This window comes from Epargyreus clarus, unplaced genomic scaffold, assembly GCF_041222505.1.
Source record: "Epargyreus clarus isolate Ecla_fem2 unplaced genomic scaffold, WU_Ecla_fem_2.2 ptg000003l, whole genome shotgun sequence".
Taxonomy (NCBI): Eukaryota; Metazoa; Arthropoda; class Insecta; order Lepidoptera; family Hesperiidae; genus Epargyreus; species Epargyreus clarus.
In genome coordinates, this window is record NW_027332211.1 from 11,557,075 (window position 1) to 11,576,396 (window position 19,322).

The following is a 19,322-nucleotide window of genomic DNA, read 5'->3' on the forward strand; positions in this document are numbered from 1 at the left end:
TAACGCTCCATAAACCCCGTCACCCGCTAATATATAAGTTTATTGTAACATAATGGGAAGTTTCCTCTGTTAAAATAAGGCCAATCGAAAAGATGACAAGCAATTGAAATAGAAACGTCTGCAAAATTGTACATAGTATTATTTTATTGAAATTTAAATACATTTAAAGACTAGTCTTTTTTTCTTTTAAATAAATTTATAATTTTTTGTCGCAAAGAAACTGGGGTGCCAACTATTTTTAGCACTAGCTCCTTAGTGCAAATATGGTGAAGAGGTCCAAATGCAAGAGCTACTACAGTACACGCCAAACATATCACATTATATGGCATACTGAAGTCCGGTGTAGGTAATGACACCATGGCCCCATTTGTTCGGAACACAGCTGGATACCCTGAAATAAGGAAAACAATTTTTTTTACAGAAAATGTATAATTTATGTAATTTTAAAGTGCCCCTTTCCTTAGCAAAATATTTTAAACTGAATATAATGAAATATTTTTATAATTATATTCAGTTAAAAATATTTTGATAATCATTTTAAGTTTTCAAAGCTATTATGAATTCTATGAATCTTAACTTGGTGTGCATTGCAGGATATGGACTAAAATCATTAACATTCAAGGACAAAGCCTGTTGACTGATAATAGATATGTTGTATATTATACTGAAATTATTCATGGTTACTTACATGGTTTAGATGCATTTATTGCTGAATCAAAATGACTACCAGTTACAGGTAAACTTGTGTAATTCCTAGCTGTTGGAAGGTTTGCAGATATTAAAGCTGATCCAATGTAGAATCCGTGATTAGCATCAGGTGGATATTCCTGCCATTTCAAGAAAACAAATTCAAAATCAACAGTAATAGTAGTAGTCGATTTTGGTGGTAGTTTGAGCAGGAGTTCTAAATGGTAAGGTTTCTGTCTGCTGCGACCAGGTGAATAATATTGTGACAAAATCAATTTACTCTCTGCTTCACCGTTAACTCTTAATGAACTAAGTTGTATTGGCAGCCACCACGGTGCATTCTCTAGTAAAACAACATCAATTGGAGCCCAATAATTGTTTCTTAACTCCGTGACTATTCCACCAAACTCTTTTCCATATCCTAACACAGAGCGAGTAAATGTGAGTGGAGGTGGTATTGAAATAGGCAGTATATTTTTCGTTTCATATTTGGCTCCAATATTTATCATTTGCCCATTAGCAGGTATTTCATACACAGCAAAGTTAGTTTCACTTCCTCCTCTTTTTGATAGAAGAATTTCGTTTGGTACAGGGTACAGTTTAAAGGGTAATGAATTGTTTGAAGTTACATCAACATATATCTTGCTGGACGATGAAAGGGGGCAAGCCCCAGGCAATCCTTGTCCAAACAACTTCCTGAAAGACCAGTCCATGCTGTTTATTATGTTGTAATCATACACAAGAGCTACTGTTTGCTTTATTTCTAAATTAGTTTCTGCACAAGTACTAGATTTACACATCTGCCTAACATGTACACCGATTGAGTGGTAATTTGTGTTGTGAATCATTCTAGAATTGAGCAGGGATGCAAATCCATGTCGTGATTCACAAGGCAAAAGCTTTTTCCAAGGAGTCAAATTCTCGGTGCACACTATTTCACGGGGTAATGATGCATATCGTAAGTAAGATGTTGCATTTTGTTTTGACTGCACTGCTCCCATTGGCCATAGAGCCATTTGAGGAGTCACTGTATTAAAATTATCAATGAAATTCAATGATGCACAGAATAGCCCTGATAATGTTGCACTTAATTTTCTCCACTGAGTGTCTACATCCTTAACATCGGGAGAGAACCAGGCATACAGCTCTGCACCAGGCGCTGCGTCTAATACAGGATAGCCCCACTGGTTATGTTTCCACTGGCCTTCCGTTAATGTCAGATGCAACTCTTCTACGTCAAACCTCGACATCACTTCTCTTAAAGATCTTGGCGCTAGATGAGAATGTTCAACTGGAAACGTACAGAAAGTTAGCAGTTTTATTCAAAACACTAATAATAAATGTACTGTAAAAAAAATACATACAAGAAGTATGCCCATCTACTAATGTAATGAACTGAAAATTAATGTATAGATGAGACGGTGGTAAAGGCTTAATAAACATTTCTTCGTTAAAATCGTCCGCGAAAATGAATATTGGTCCATACGACAAAGCAATTAACAATAATACACATAAGTTCGCCATGATTGAAGTTCTATGGACTTTCAACAAACGATATTTGATAAAATCTATGTTATCATTTTCTTTCTGAAATTCAGACAAAGTAACAAATATGAAAACGAATCGCTGTCAAGCAAATTGAGAAAAGATATTAAGATACTGAAAAGCCGTACGACGGTACGAATTGATTGGCTCAATCCATTGGCAGCATTGGCTGACTTAAGTGACATTGACATATTGAAGTGATTGACCATAGAGTATTTACTTTACTGAAATATCTATGGAAATGACAGACTGAATGTTTTTTATGCAATGTTATGTTATAGTCCGCGTAAAACTGCTAGTCCGCTTTGTATATAGAAATGAATCGCGTCGCCATAGCAAATTGTATGGTTACATCTGCTTGCAACAACTTTAGAGTGGACAAGCAGTTTAGCGCGAAATTGTGTTGGATATTGATACTTTTTGTAAACCAAAAATAGAGGCTGTAGAAAAACTCTGTTTTGAATTTAGAAAATATGTCATCGGTATTCTTGCTTTAGCTTTCACACAGAACGGTCGCGAAGCACTGAATATACTGTTAAACTCTGCTATTTCCTAGTTTTCTTTCAAATTGCGGCGAAATATACTTTAATTAATCAGAAATAGGGAATACAAAATAGGGGTCCGTGTAGTACTGTTTTGCTGCTGTGCTTTCACGGACACACTCTGCTGTGTGAAATTAGCATTATATAGCAGAGGCATAAAGCAGAGGTTATCATTTTTAAGTGCTCTGCTGGCAATTCCTGTGCTAGTTTCACGGTCACACTATGCTCTTTAATAAATTATATGTAACTAAATGTTAAACGCTTTAATTTTACCTAGTTGAAAAAATTCCCTCGCCATTTCCATTTTCTATATAGGTGGTGTGGCTTACGGAAAATGACGGTTGAGCAAATATGCAGGTTTTAGGTTATGGGTTTACATAAACATTGAACGCATCTTATTCACGTCAGTGTCATTTCTTATTTTATATTATTGACATTGACATTATTGTTGTTTGTCAATATAACGTGAATGTCAAGTCAATGACTCATTGACGTTAACCAGACAGAATCGGTCATTTTGTTATTTAGATCTGTTCACTTTGTGTTTTTAAGGCATTTAATTTTCTTTTCACAAATAAATAATAGCGTAGTCATATAATTAGTACTTAATGTACTTAAGTTACTTAATTAGGACTTAATGTAGTACTTAAGAGCAACATATCGTTATTAATGTTTCTGAAGTTAAAGTAGTTTCTAAAGTTTAGTGTTTTAAGTCTTACCTAAAGCGTGCGAAAATGGATAATGAATTTGTTGATATTTCTACGAGCGTTAAACTGCAATTAGGTTACGGTATTGGACATATATTAAATGATGTCTGTGCAAGTTTGTGGTTTACGTATTTTTTAGTGTTTTTCCACCTCGTGCTAGAGTTTACCGCATCGCAAGCCGGCAATTTAATGTTAATAGGACAAATAGTAGACGCCCTTTCTACCCCGTTTGTAGGCTATCATTCTGATCACACAGACAATTCTATTAGTGCGAGGTATGGCAGAAGAAAATTATGGCATTTTTTTGGTATGTTTTTTTTTATAAAATTAAAATGTAATATATTCATATATGAATCCAAATACTTTTTAATTATTAATTGTATGGTTTTCACTTTCTTTGTTTGCAGGGACATTTTGTGTTTTAGCATCATTTCCTTTTATTTTTTCTGAATGTATTGGATGTTCCATGACACACAAATGGGCGCAAATGTTTTATTTTGCCTCCTTCATAATAATCTTCCAAATTGGATGGGCGGCTGTACAGATATCACACTTGAGTTTAATACCAGAATTAGCTGATGATCCTCATACTAGAACTCATCTTACAGCTATAAGGTAAAATCATTGAAATATAAGGTAAATTCAAATAAAATACTAACTTATGTACACTAAATTATAAATATTGTAATTTAGTCTTTTTTGTTATAATTAAGCACTAGAAAACAAGGTTGAGGTCCAATGAATGGTAAATGGCTACTGCCATCAATATCTGTATTTAATGTACTCCAGATTAGCTTAGTCAGTATTGCCTGAAGTTAACCACTGATTTGTTGCTACTCCTGAGAAGTAACTTGGAAGGCCTTAATTAAGTATGTCTCCCTTTAAACCAAAACACAATGCTGCTTAACCAAATCCAAATCAAACCAAACCAAATGTGGATGGCACCACAGTTGTGCCACATCCGCACGGAATCCGTTAACACTGCTGTTGTAATGCAATAACAGGTGTGACAATGGTGCCACTGAAGTCAAAATACAGACAGTTCCACCACTTTCAAAATTATACTTATTGAAACCATAAATTTGGATAATATATTAAGTCAAAATGTACATACTCTTTGACTCAATATTGCTTCGCTTATTCTACCATCAGTATTCAAGTTTTATGTAATATAAATTTTACTTGTGTAGGGTAAGGTGAGAGTGCCTGGTAAAAGCATACTAATATATTCCCTCTTTTTTAGATATGGATTTACAGTGTTTTCAAACTTATTTGTATATATTATCACTTGGGTTATATTACATTTAACTGGAAACTGTGATAAGGAGGTTTGTATGAAATAATTATTATGTTTACCAAGAGGAAAACAGTTCATAATCCAATTAATAATAATTAATCAGTATTCAGTACACACAATTAGTATTACAATCGTGCCACAATACTCAAATATGGTATTTTATCATGATTACCAATTGGGTTACCAAAACAATTATTTGAAATATGTTTTTTTATAATTAGTTAAGAAAATTACACTAAATTATTCTGTAAAAATAGACAGATACATACATAATTATTAAATAAATTAATCCCACTCTATCACCAATGTCAGCAACACCTGAAAGTAGATATCAATATTTTCACAAACAATACTAATATTATTATGACTATATTTTTCAGCAAGTGGGACCGTCAGATGCCTGGAAGTTCAGAAATGTTATGTATATAGTCATAAGTGTGGGCACTGCAGCGTCTGTTGTTTTCCATTTTGCAGTCACTGAAAAACCACCAAGAAGTCAAGTATCCTTAATTGAAGACAATGGCAATACACTTCATTGTAGTATGTTCCGGAAATTTCAATTATATCAGGCAAGTGTTATCATATTTAATAGTTAATATTGATACTTGATGATTCATAAGTTTTAATCACAATGCTAATATTTAAATATTACTAATACTGACAAAATATTGCAAATTTTTCATAAAAAATATTTTTTAGTTATGATATGATACAATACGACATGCATTATATTTTATCTATTTCATTAAATATGGTCACCAATTTCTTACATCCATACATAAGTAAACACCCACTTTTTTAAATCATAAATGCCTTGCCTGTTTTCAGGTTGCAGGTATTTACATGAGTACAAGGTTAGTAGTGAATGTATCACAAGTAATGATTCCCTTGTACCTCCATCGGACACTGGGGTTGGCTGCCCGGGCTCTCGCAGTGGTGCCGCTCGCCCTGTATCTAGGGAGCTTAGCTGCAGCTGGCGTACATAGGTTGGCCCCACCATCCATTACCCGCAAAATAAACTACCTTGTGGGCTCCGCATGTTCACTTGCTGGTTTTATCTGGATTTATATTGACTCGGATGATACTTACAAAGTCTATTACATTTATGTTGTTGCAGTTCTAATAGGTTAGTAACAAAGATAACAAGTATTGATTGTGTATTACTAATATTATTATCAATCAGTAGTTACAACATTTTCTTTGAGATTAACACTGACTTGTAAACACATTATTAGTATCTACTTAACTATTGTAGGCTCATTATTAAATGTAATGATATTTGTAGTTTTTAAAATTTTTACACTGATATGATTGTTTTATTGGTTCTATGTTTTTGGAAGATTTTTATAAGAACCATTTATAAAATGGATAACATAGAATCTAAATATATGTTTAACTATATACCTTACCTAAAGATTTATAATAATAAGTAAATTTAAATGATTACTTATTCCAGGATTTGGAGGCGCTCAGATGTTAGTCACAAGCCTGGCACTCACTGCTGATTTGGTTGGTTCGAGCACTGAAGCCTCCGCATTTATTTATGGGCTTATGAGCTTTACAGATAAACTCGCCTGTGGTGTCGCCATTGCTGTTATACAACACTAGTAAGTTAATTTCTCGAATATTTAATGTAACATAAATTGAGCTACAAAAGTATTTCTAAATCTTATTTAGGTACGCAATATTGGTAGGTAGATTTGTTTTTGTTCGTCAAAAGTCGCCTTATTTTCGAAAAAACAATATGTTCAACCTTTTTGGCTTGATTTGAATGCTTTAGAAAAACCTGAATCGATTATAATGGGACATTCATGTAAACATGAGAACTTGCGGTATTTGCAAAACTAAAGGTTATAAACTAAAGGTTAAATGCGTAGAGTCCATGCGGGTAGAGCCACCCCTAATTAAAAATGTTTTCTCCTTACAGTGCAGACGCGGGCGGCGTTACATACTACCGTGATGTTTTGTCATGGGTTTGCGGTGGTGCTACTATTCTCGGACTTGTACTTACTCTACTGTTACCTAAATTGACCTCAGAGGCTCTTACTAATAACAGTGAGTATAATATATGAAATCAAACTCATCTTGTAGGTCTTGAAGTCATGTAATAATATAGTCACATAAACGGTACAGAGTAACGATATAACAATTATACGTAAGTAAGTTCACACTAGTGATTAGAAGTATTATAACTACACAAGTATCTCCGTTATTCGACTGCTCTTGCTGAAGTCTCCGACCAGAATGTCGCTCTCTGTTAATTCGAGCGCCTTTAAGGTGTCGTCCCCACTTCACCTACCCGCATCTGTTTTTAAACTGTAGTATCAAATGCGTCACTTATTACTTTAATGTAACGTTATAAAAATATGATATCGTTAATATCCAAGCTTCTTATTAACGACGATAACATTCGGCCGTCCTGCTCACACGTTCGTCCTCGATCGTGTATGGTCTGATGCAAGAGCTGCAAAAGAAAACCAGTTGTTTAATGCCTAAGTCCAGAAGAGTTACACATTTTCTTGTAATACCGACTCGCACGTAAGAGGCCCGAACTGTTTATCAAAAACATGGCTTAAACTCTACGCATTTTCTTGCAATACCGACTCGCATGTAAAAAGCCCGAACTGTTGATCCGAACCAAGGCTTAAACTAGGTGATGTTCATATAGAATCACACTAGTTGTGTATTACCTAGGTTATAAATCTGCCCCAACAGTGTTCACCACGGATTTCTGTTGCAGGCATAGTTCATAAGGACTCTTTACATAAATGTCATATGCGCGACAGGTATTGAAGCGAATGCATTAGACCATTGTTAAATAATAAAACACACGGTTTAAACTAGGTGATGTTCATATAGGATCACTCTAGTCATGTATCACCGCAGTTTTTATACCTTGTTTACGATAACATTCGGCCAGTGCTCAACTCAAATTTACTCTAAAAATGCAATATTCACTCAATGTAATACATCCACCCAACATACATACATACATACACCCAACCATATGCATCACCAAGAGACACCCGCGAACATTACACTGCTCGAGGCATCTGCACTAATCCATCTTAACTACAGATAAATAAAAATCAAACTAAAAAAAGTTTCCTACACCTACAGTAATGACAACATCTAGCTGCCCACTTTACTTATGTCTGGATTCTAAGTCTAATAGTTAAATCTCCAACAACTATTGATTCGATAAAGTTACGCATCAGAATAACGACGTTTATCTTATTAGTCCATTTCGGAATGCTCAACAACCTGTTCAATAACTGTTATACTGATAGATAGATAGATCTATAGTTGGCCACTAAATGAATCTGTGCGACTCAAAATACTATTATAAAATTATTTTATTACTACTTAGTACTTCTTTTAATTATTACAATGTTATTTTATACAAATAGTTGCCTTTCCAATGTACGTCTTTTATCAACTGATGAAGCAGTATCAAAATAATAATATATCGTGAATATTTGAAATGAATGATATCAAAGTTAAAGACTAAATAATGGTAAACTAACCATGAATTTCACACAATATAACACGTATAAGTTGTATGAACCCAATTTTTTTACGTTATTTATCACAAATTCAAATTATTTCTTTCAAAGTAGGGCCACATAACCCACTTTTGAAAGTCAGAAAGAAATTTCATTACATTAAATTGAATTTATATTCAGTTATAATAATACATACTATTACATGAATTTCAAAATTTAATTAACAAAGCAAAGGACCCATGCGTTCACGTCAGCGACATACTTGTCAATTGTGTATGGCTTAACTACTTAACTTTTTTTTTTTTTTTTTTTTTTTTTTTTATTTCACCAAAAGTTTTAAATTAAGATTCCCATAAGGAAGTTATAGTTTGGGCTATTTTACTGTAAAAGTTATGCATTATACTAAGGAAGATTTGCTAGACTTTACGCAAACGTCGTTTTTAAAAAAAAATCAAATAATGTTATGGAAAGAATAAACACATTAAAATGGTCCGTTAATCTAAACGGAGTTTAAACAGACCTTGTCTTACATTGAGTTCCTCGGAAGCGGATTTTTTTTTTCCGTAGGTAGTTATCAAACGGATAGTGTTATTGAATACACACTCGTAAACTACCTACCAAGAAAAATGACTTCAGAAACCGGCCATTATTTAACTATACTTATTTGTGTCTACAACTGATAAAAGATTTTTTTTAAACACGCTTTTATTTTTGCCACGCTTTTATTAACTTGACCTGTATGTATGTAACGGAATATTTGAATTCGATTTTTACCTATGACATGACATGATTTTAATAATCTTGTCCGATTCTAATTTTGTCTCATCACGATCGTCAGATTTAAAACTATAACTGTTTTACATAACATGTGGCTCCTTATCAATCACAACCTAAAATTTCTATGACCTGAAAAAGGTCTATTAAAGTTGATCATGATTTTATACCAGCCAGCCAAACAAACAGTTAGTCAAACTATCTTATGATACACCTTATTACCGAACAATTCATATTTATTATATATATTTCAAACGCCTCGGCTTCACCTGACTTTTATATAGTTTGTAATAAAAATTATATTAGTGCGTAATATCTATATAGATTATATTAATATAATATGTATCATTTACAACCAACACTCTCAAGGAGATGCTCGATGTTTCTATAGAGAAAACCTAGACATGACGCAATTGTGAACCGTATGAAATTTATATGAAAAGTAAATTATTGTATAAGAAAATCCCATCGAAATGTACCTATGCTTTTATTTGATTACATTATTATTCATTTGGCTATGATATACATATAATAAGAATGAAATCTTCACGTGTTTACATCGAATATATTTGAAAAAGAAAAATTGTCTGTCGGTTTGTATATTTGAAAATGCATTAAAACCAAAACTACGAAGTCGATGTCAAAAGTATACATTTTTTTTAAAAAACATTACATGACCAGGTAATGGACAATTCCAAATTACTAACGTACTCCGTGATCTTGACAGAGGGCATTGTATAATTCCAATTATATTTTGAATCCACATGAACAAAGTCGCAGGCAAGACTCGTTTTAAAAATGCAATTCAAATTATATTTTGAATCCACATGAACAAAGTCGCAGGCAAGACTCGTTTTAAAAATGCAATTCAAATTATATTCTGACTCCACATGAACAAAGTCGCAGGCAAGACTCATTTTAAATATGGTATACAAGAGACTATCTAAATTTATGTAGGCTTCAGTGACCGTTTCTCACTTAATACGTATAATAACTTAATTGCTGTAACTTGTAAATAGAACTAAGCTCAAGTTATAAAAGCATCAATTTATTATTATTATTATTATTATTTTACTTAAAATAATTTATTCTCAATCCCATACAAAGTGGATCCCGTTTATCATTTCGTAAATGGCTCACATAATTAATAATATCGATAGTCTAAGCGTCTCAACGTTTAAGGTACAAACTTCATTTACCAGTATTTGATAGTGCCCAATTTTCAAACCAAAAGGACGTGTAATGTGTCAAATTCAAATTGAAATTTAAAGATTTAAAATTACGAGATGTAAAGAAATATTAATACAAAACGAAACGTTGCATACTAAATTTAAAACAGACATTTAATATTATGTATAAGTGAGTCAGTCTGAAGTAGAATGGGAGATAAGAGAGATATTTTTATATATAATATTCCAAAGACCGCTGCGCATAAGTTTCTCAGTTTTCTTATAGATCATTAACTAATGTGCATTTATACTTTATGGGAGTCAAAACACAGTAGTACACAGTACTGCGTGAATTCGCCTAGAATTGATGGAAATCTAAATTTGGCAACGTACGTATGCTTCTTTCATAACAATTACGTATCAAGTATATGAAATCAAAAGGAAACTTTCATTGATTTATAAAATGAAAATGTGAACAATGTAGATGTGAATGCAAGTTTATTTTTAAATATAGTCAATTAATATCCAAAAAAAAAAAAACAATAAACCTTAAACTCATTTACCATTTCCCTCCTGGGTACACTCAGCCACTCAATACCGTGGTCGTGATACTTTTTTGCAGGCAGTTAAATATGTACCACGTAGATATTATACATTTCTGTACAATTATGAATAATCAAAATTTTGCAACTTAATAAACGTGTCACTTATATCAAGTAGGTATACTGTACTCTGTAACTGCGTTTGTTGCTACCGCATAGTCCCTTCCATACAATAAAAACAAACGCATATACGTAAACCCCGTTTGAAACATTAAAAGTTATCAAAAATAAATTCAAATCTAACCTGTATGCAATTTCTGGCGTACATTAGCCTATATTAACAACCATTAGGTTCCCATATCTATAAAGCCTGACATTTAAGATTAAAGATCCTTAAAATATTTTCATAAGTACGTGTATTTCTATATATTTCAAAGTAGGTGTAACTTTAGAACAATTAGGATTTACTTTTTACACCACAGAATTTAACCAAATGGACAGATTTACCACAAGAACTGCCTTGCAAAATTACTTTTAGACACTTCTTCACAGAAAATGCACTTATTTTGAAGTAAACACCTCAGTTTACAATGTTAACAAGTAATTTGATAAGAGTAAAGTTTGTTCACAAAATTTAAGTATATCATTTTCAGAGGGTATTAACATTTCATTGAATTACTAGTCTCAATCTATCCATTTTCTTAATTCAAATGAGTTTTCCCTTACATCAACGACATTTATCTACCCCCATTTTTACTTATTCTACCAAGATGAATTCACATATGACATAATAATGTTTTAACTCACGGTTTTTATTCCTGTGTCAAGTATGTTCGTACTTACGAATCGCCGTCCATGATTGTGAGCTGGTTCTTGTACACTTCTGATGAAATCAAACTCATCTTGTAGGTCTTGAAGTCATGTAATAATATAGTCACATAAACGGTACAGAGTAACGATATAACAATTATACGTAAGTAAGTTCACACTAGTGATTAGAAGTATTATAACTACACAAGTATCTCCGTTATTCGACTGCTCTTGCTGAAGTCTCCGACCAGAATGTCGCTCTCTGTTAATTCGAGCGCCTTTAAGGTGTCGTCCCCACTTCACCTACCCGCATCTGTTTTTAAACTGTAGTATCAAATGCGTCACTTATTACTTTAATGTAACGTTATAAAAATATGATATCGTTAATATCCAAGCTTCTTATTAACGACGATAACATATAAAATTGTTACATCTTGCGTTTGGTATTGGATAAATCCTAATATTGACCAAACTCTATCTGAAAAATCCGAAATTGGCTGTTTTTTAATAAAAGTGCGGACATTTACCAATTAACGTTAGATAATTTTACGTTGGTAAATCTCAAGATTTATCATACTTCGGGCTTTTACAGTAACTTGATGTAATATGTATAATACTGTTGGATTTTACCAGTCTTTATGTTTTATCGTTAATAGCCCTTTTAATTAAATCTTTTGATTACCCGCGTCATTGATTTACATTTTCAATTTTTATTTCAGGCCATTCAAGTATAAATGCAGTGGACGACGAAATACAAGTAGAACCAGATATTTAATTTAATAACATATATTTTTAATGTTAAACATTTCTTTGTTCCACACACATTCCAATGAATATTAATAACATTATGTACATTTATTTTTATAGATAAATAAAAAGATATATTGATATTTATAATAAATACTAGTTTAAATTAAACCATCTCTTCATGAATTGATATCATAGCATTCCCTTTATAAAAGGAAAAAAGGTGTCAGTGTATCTAGCACAAGTGTGCGCTTACCCCGTAGATTAGTACTAATCTATGACTTACCCCCACACTTTTTTGGTGACGAGGGGGAATCCTTCAAAAGGTACTTGACGCCCTTTGACGCCGTGGACACACGGCCGCGACACGGAGTTATGTGGATTTTTTATCGCACAAAAAACCCCCGACGGCCGTCCTCAGCGCTGCGTAGGGAAGTCGGTGATCTCCAAAGTCCAAAGGAATGCAACAAGAGTCCTCTGAGCGTGTAGCCCCGTGGTGAGCACGGCATGCGCTCAACGTACCGCCGTCCTTCCCGGGGTCGCTGGCCGGTCGGTTTGACCTCTCACTTTTGCCGCCCGCATCCTCGAAAGCCCCCTTTTAGTCTCTTCTTACGACAGGCATGGAATACCATAGTCCAATTCTGGTTCTGGAACTACAGGGACAACCTGGCTACACCTATGGTAACGTTCATAGAGACGAGACTCGAGACAACAGAATGTTCTATGGCTACATAGTACATATTTAATTAATATCCCTAAGTAGTCGGTATCCATTTTATTACAGAACCTGTTGTGGATATAGCTAGTAGTATGTTCATATTCTTATTCATCAAACTCTTATGTCAATACATAAAGGCTTCCACGAACACAGCTCGTTACTTAGGTACTACTTACGTGATGTAATCGCGTGTTTTCACAAATCAATCGATACGTAATCGTCGCTACTGAAGCCCCTATGAGTGTCTAGACAGGATTGGCTACGCTTCGATTCCGTATATATAACTTGGACGTATGATATATTTAGATTACACCTTTAAGATTTATGATTTCTTTCCTAGGCTACTAGTTTAAAACACATCTAAAACAAATAGTGTAAAAAAGTTACAAAAGCATTTTATAAGTAGGTACTTATTGAAAGATGGATTAGAATACCTGTAATTACAAAAATTTGAAAATCCTTATCAAAATATACCTTATATTGTTTTTTGAGGTTTTTGATCGTCTTGCATAAGTTCTTTGAAACCTTGCGGACCAAGCATTCTAAAGTACTCTTTTGACAATATCTTGCATAACCAATGTTTGTGAAAGTACTGAACTAACTTGCTTGATTAGAACATTTGTCTATTATTTATTTAATAAAACAGTAATCAAAATAATATATTTTTTTAAGAAGCCTTTAAAAATTCTGTTATTGACTTTGATAAAGCTTGATTATTTAGCAAATGTAATCACAGTAATCAGGAATCAGTAGTGTGTCTAAAATAAATCATGTAGGTACTTGTGTTACTATGATTTGAACAATAACAGTATAATAAAATTGTAGTAAATAGTTTATGAATGATTTATTGCAAACTAGGTACATATTTTATAAATAATACGAAAGTATAAAATAAATACTTCTTTAATATCACATAAGGCGTAGCTAAGCATAGCTTGTATTACAAAGTATTAAATACCAAAGTTAGTTCAAAATGACTGAAAGCACATAGCTTGACATAGAAAAATAGCAGACTTGTTGAGTATCAAAGTTTCTTCACTCTGATTCTACCAAAGCTACAACTGTAAAACGCACTTCATTGGGATCTCTGGCCATAAACTCCTTGCAAACCTTTGCAGCATCTTCCAGAAGAGTGTCAGGAGTGGTGGGACCATGGTTAATAGGAAATGCTTTACGACCATCTAATTCATACAGTATTCCATCCTTATGGACAAATGTAATAAAATGATGATTAATGGGTTCATCATCCTTTGGTTTACTAGTTTGGCCCTCTTCAGCCAATTCTTTATGAGCATTAATTATGCCATCACTCATCACAAGCAATTCCCCACGAGTAGCTGGATCAACACTCTTAGCTTGCTCCAAGAAACGTTGCAAATGTCCAGTATTCAGCGCGATTTTATCGGTGTTGTTAGCGACGCTGTGGACGAGAGCCACCGTGCCGCATGCATTATGAATATTTTGTTTCATGTAGAAAAGATTACTGGAAATTTCTTGGCTCTTTGATGATATCTGATTTTCTTCTTGTTGTTTATGCTGTTCGTAAGCATCCGAAAGAGGAAACAGGAGAGTCACAGCAAGAACGGGCCTTGGAACCCACGATAACATCTCAGGTTCCAAGCCCATAACGTCTACGATGTTATATTTTGGTGGAACACCAACTTTTTCGAGGAATTTGTTCATTACTTCGGGATTGGATTCAAGAGGTACGAGAGTTTCCGCCATTTCGGTCTGAAATTATAATGAGGATTTTATTACCGGCGTTATAGAAATGGTTGAAACTCGAAAGATAGAAATTGAAATAAAGGTAGTAGCTTATAAATATAACGATGTATACTCACAGCTTACAAGGAAATCTTCGGTAACACGAAATTATACTAGAAATTAACGTAATATGCGTAAGTATCACACTTGAAGGTGTCCAACTTACAGGCTAGAAAAATCGATTATTCAAATCAAATTCTGAAAGTCAGCCCGTAGCCAACAGACAGATGAGACAATTCAGAATTAGACATATGTCACAGAGTAAGATAAATTATAAAGTAAAAGTTTTGATATATGTTAACGACGTTGTACTGTAATAATAATATTATGATAACGGGGTAAGAAGTCTGCAATCACGTTGTAAATATGAATAGTATTAAAGATAAAGATAGTACTAAATACTCTATTCTCAATAATATGACATGTACTTTGTCATTAATATACATTACTTTATTTATGTCAGTGTCATGTATGTCATGTCATCAGTTACTGTCAGCGTTGTCTAGTGAAATAGAACCTGTGTGATTTTCGTAAAGTTTTAAGATATACCTTTTTAACTGGCGCTGTAACCGTGCATTCCATTTATATTCGTCACATTTCTTGCCATGGGTTTTAGTAACCGTAGTAAAAGTTAGTGTTTTAGTCATGAGTAATGAAATTGTGACAAAAACATCGATTCGAAATGGCCGTTTGTGGACTTAGGACATTGTTGTTAATTGTGTGTATACTTGAGTTGGTACGTAAAGGTTTATTAGACTAAGTAATTGTATGAACTATTTAAAAAGTATATTATTCTTATGATTGTATGTATTTATTGCAGATTGTAACAGTACAAAGACAAGTGTTTGATTTCCTGGGTTATATGTGGTTGCCAATAATTGCAAACTTTGTAAACATTTTGTTGATCATTTTTGGATCTTTTGGAGCTGTTCAGTATATAACCAAATATCTTCTTGCCGTAAGTAAACAATACATATAATGAAAATAAATAATTATATTAATTAAAGTAGTCTGGACAAGTAATCTATAAACATTTATTCAACAAAATAACGTGCTTGCACAAATTTAAGACCAATAATTCATTATATTATCATTTTATTTTTCAAACAAATGTTGAATATGTTGCTATATTATTTGATTCTTTTGCAGTATGTAATATGGAGCTTTATGTGGTTGACCTGGAATATATTTTTAATTTGTTACTATCTTAATTTGGGCACCTTAAATAGGGTAAGATTTATTTTATTCATAAACTATTATAGTCTTCAATCTAAACAATTCTAACAAAGTTATGTCATAAGTTCGTAATCATAATATATAATAATCTCTCAATTTTATGTTTTTCGCCACATAAAATAATCTTTGAAATAATGATTATTGCTTTCTAGGAGAGTGGCTTACTGTCCTTAGGGACTGGCAGTGTAAGTTGGTGGGAGGGCAATGGCTGGGGGTGTCAGCCTGTGTGGGGGGAAATTGATGGACCCGGCACTTGGAGACCTGCCAGAGTTGATGGCTGTTTCTTCCAGTGGAACCACGTCGAGTTAGCTCAGTCAGCTTTGGCTGCTGTTTTAACTATCACTGCCTTGCCACTTACTGTACTTGTAGCCATTAGATCCTTTAAGCAACAGAAGCCAACTTCAGGTAAAAATATTATTTAAGATCAGTTTTCATTTAATGTTTGTTCTATATGTTTAAATTAATGAAAATATATAATAACCTTTAACAATAAGTTGCAGAAATAGTTTGCCCAGTTGTCGACATTTAACCATAATTTAAAATTGCACAATCTTTCAAAATGTTTATAGATGACAATAAATCTAATTGCTTTCAAATAAAAAAAAAGTAAAGAAATAAATTGCTAAAAAGAGAAAAATGTATAATAATGTTCAAGACCTTGGAATTGCACTGGCGTTTATAATCCCAAGGTTTAATTAGTAATACTAGTAGTTTTACTTTTCCTACTGAGTCATATTACCTATATAGTTTATTTTTTGCAGATAAAAGTACTCTACCACGACGTCAAGTGTATACAATAGAGCTTAGTCCCACCGATACTACTGTTAGTGAGAGTTCTTTAAAACCTATGACGCCTCGGCGTGTGAAGCGACGTTCTGGATCGCGAGGTAACGGTTCATCTGTTAGAAGGTCGCGGAGGTCATACAGAAACGCGGGGTATCTAGCATCGAACGCTTCACTGCCACGCGACTCGCGGCCGTCACGACCCACTTCAGCGCACTCGTCCTACTCGAACTTCCACGCGGCGCGGCCGGCCTCGTACCACATCCCGGATCGAGAGGGCGCAGCTCGGTCGGACGACGGCTACGATCCTCCGCCGCCGCAAGCGGAGTCCGTGCCGATAATGACCAACCGATACGACACGATAAGGAGGGGAGGACCGACGTCCAGCCACGACGTGGTCGGGCCCTATAACGAGCCGAGCGGGTACGACTCGGCTAAAACCTACGAGGCGAACATGCCGGCATACGACAACATCGGGCGCGGGTACGAGGCGGCGCCGAGCTACGAGAGTCGGGCCGAGGCGGCGCCGGCGTGCGAGTCGCCGCCGTACGGCGCGGGCGGCTGCGGCTACGCGGAGGGCTGGCCCGCGCCGCCGCCCGCGCCGCCCTACAGCGCGCGCGCCACGCCGCAGGCGCCCGGCCCGCCCGCCTACCAGCCTGCCGCATACCAGCCGACTACTGACACTTATAGCGTTTTGCCTTAATTACGAATTTATGCCATCTTACCCGACCGAGGCAGTGGGGATCTCGAGCATTTATAAAAAAAAGCACTCGAACTTAATACTTTTCAATACATATCATACATACCACTACATTTAGCCACATGTAACATGCTGTTCAATTTTTTTCACTACTCACAAATAGCGCTTTTCGGGCATGATGCCCTACCCCTAACCTTTGCTACAAAAAGTTTATGATTAAAAAAAATCATATATAATGTACGAGATTACAAAGCATGCTAACTTGAGTGGCCCTGTGCTGAATTCTGAATGGGTAAGATAACCTTATTCTATTTCATGTGCCTTATCCAGTGAAGCTCACTTCTAGCTCAATCGAATTTGTTTGTAGGTTTCTCAATTGTTGTATTGTTTTGAATGGAGGAAGGTGAATCTTTAATCATATTTAGTTATATCGAATTTTTTTACATCACTATTATCTTTCTTTTATGTGGTTGTTTGATGTTGTAGATTTCTTAAGTCTTATAAATTTGTTACTATTGTTGTACAAAATACACATTCCTTGTTTCTGACTTTACCACTATCGACTTCGTTGATAATACATATATATTAATTACTTTGGCAAGTATATTGACAAAATATTTTGTATACACATGTACTTCTATTTTTTATGACTTTTCAATAAGTAGATATTAAGTTTTAATTGTAGTGAAGTCTTTGTTGGTTTATGATGATCATATTGAAAGTACTTAATAATATTTCTATACATTTACTTGTGTTCAGAAATCAGGGTTTCTAAATGTATCCGTCCAAGAAAATCTGAATTGAACTTTTGTTTAAAATTTTATATTATTATCATGAATATTTGATATACTTAAATTTTTATAAGATATATTCATAGGGCAATATATCTATCATTTACATTGTTTTTGTAATTTATATATCACCATAGTAAATGTGAAATTTTATCTGCATTTATATCCTGCACAAAGGTAATTCAATACAGTATGTCCACTACACGTTTCTTTAGGTCGCGGTCACACATGTAAGGCGACGACAAAAAAGCAGGTTCATACAGCAGTGGCGATAAGTCGGCGATTTGTGGCCACATCGCTTAGTGACTAGTGGCACTACTTGGGTCTGGGAATCAAGTCCTTCGCACATAAATATAATGTCGCGTCGCCATAGATTTACAAGAATGAAATTATCGCCTAAAATTTTATTCAGCACGGACAATAATTTTCTATGATATAATCAAATAATTTTCGCGATGGGCGATCGTCGTTGCTACCACGGCCCTATGTTTATGAGTTTGTTTTTAATAAATCACTGTCGCCGTACCTGTGCGACCGTGGTCTTAAAGCCTCAATTCGTAAGTAATTTATAGTGCTCAAATAACACTTCAGTGATCATGATTTATATACACAAAATAACACATGTACTGCAAATGTGTTTATTCCATTCACTCGACCAGTATGTGTAGGAAAAACGAGCTTTATTAGATTAAGATATCCTAAGTTGCAGTCAAACTTTTTCATTACTTTTATACCAAATATACATCTATGAATTATTATTCTTTTATTTATATTTTATATGCTACCCTCTATCTGTATTCTGTAATGTGATTGCAGTGTGAATTAGTAGACATTTCTACTGTGTTTACTATAATGTTGACAAATACAGGTGATACCTGTAATTTTTTACATATTTGCGATAGTTATATTAATAATTCATAAATCTGAATCTTTTTTGAAAACCATGCTGGGCTATAGATTAAAAACAGGCCTCATGTTTTCAGTTACCCCTTCAAGAAGGCACA

At 34.2% G+C, this 19,322-nt stretch overlaps 4 protein-coding genes across 4 annotated transcripts; 2 read left to right on the forward strand and 2 right to left on the reverse strand.

Moving 5' to 3' along the window:
* Nucleotides 1-125: 125 nt before the first annotated feature.
* PIG-T (phosphatidylinositol glycan anchor biosynthesis class T) lies at nucleotides 126-2,336 on the reverse strand. Its single transcript, XM_073088934.1, has 3 exons — nucleotides 2,052-2,336; nucleotides 689-1,978; nucleotides 126-391 (listed from the first exon to the last, which is right to left on the reverse strand). The coding sequence occupies exons 1-3, from the start codon at nucleotides 2,209-2,211 to the stop codon at nucleotides 171-173; spliced, it is 1,671 nt and encodes a 556-aa protein (XP_072945035.1). The 5' UTR covers nucleotides 2,212-2,336; the 3' UTR covers nucleotides 126-170.
* Nucleotides 2,337-3,387: 1,051 nt separating this feature from the next.
* LOC140754036 (major facilitator superfamily domain-containing protein 12) lies at nucleotides 3,388-12,480 on the forward strand. Its single transcript, XM_073088946.1, has 8 exons — nucleotides 3,388-3,788; nucleotides 3,889-4,096; nucleotides 4,725-4,809; nucleotides 5,159-5,347; nucleotides 5,607-5,904; nucleotides 6,235-6,385; nucleotides 6,706-6,833; nucleotides 12,299-12,480. Exons 1-8 carry the CDS (start codon nucleotides 3,509-3,511, stop codon nucleotides 12,352-12,354), a joined length of 1,395 nt encoding a protein of 464 aa, XP_072945047.1. The 5' UTR covers nucleotides 3,388-3,508; the 3' UTR covers nucleotides 12,355-12,480.
* A 1,451-nt stretch (nucleotides 12,481-13,931) lies between these two features.
* Nucleotides 13,932-15,046, reverse strand: Uch (Ubiquitin carboxyl-terminal hydrolase). Its single transcript, XM_073089011.1, has 2 exons — nucleotides 14,886-15,046; nucleotides 13,932-14,775 (listed from the first exon to the last, which is right to left on the reverse strand). Exon 2 carries the CDS (start codon nucleotides 14,767-14,769, stop codon nucleotides 14,080-14,082), a length of 690 nt encoding a protein of 229 aa, XP_072945112.1. The 5' UTR covers nucleotides 14,770-14,775; nucleotides 14,886-15,046; the 3' UTR covers nucleotides 13,932-14,079.
* A 218-nt stretch (nucleotides 15,047-15,264) lies between these two features.
* NKAIN (Sodium/potassium-transporting ATPase subunit beta-1-interacting protein) lies at nucleotides 15,265-19,076 on the forward strand. The gene is made up of 5 exons (XM_073089000.1): nucleotides 15,265-15,544; nucleotides 15,629-15,766; nucleotides 15,958-16,038; nucleotides 16,197-16,449; nucleotides 16,806-19,076. The coding sequence occupies exons 1-5, from the start codon at nucleotides 15,491-15,493 to the stop codon at nucleotides 17,528-17,530; spliced, it is 1,251 nt and encodes a 416-aa protein (XP_072945101.1). The 5' UTR covers nucleotides 15,265-15,490; the 3' UTR covers nucleotides 17,531-19,076.
* The last annotated feature ends 246 nt before the right edge of the window (nucleotides 19,077-19,322 follow it).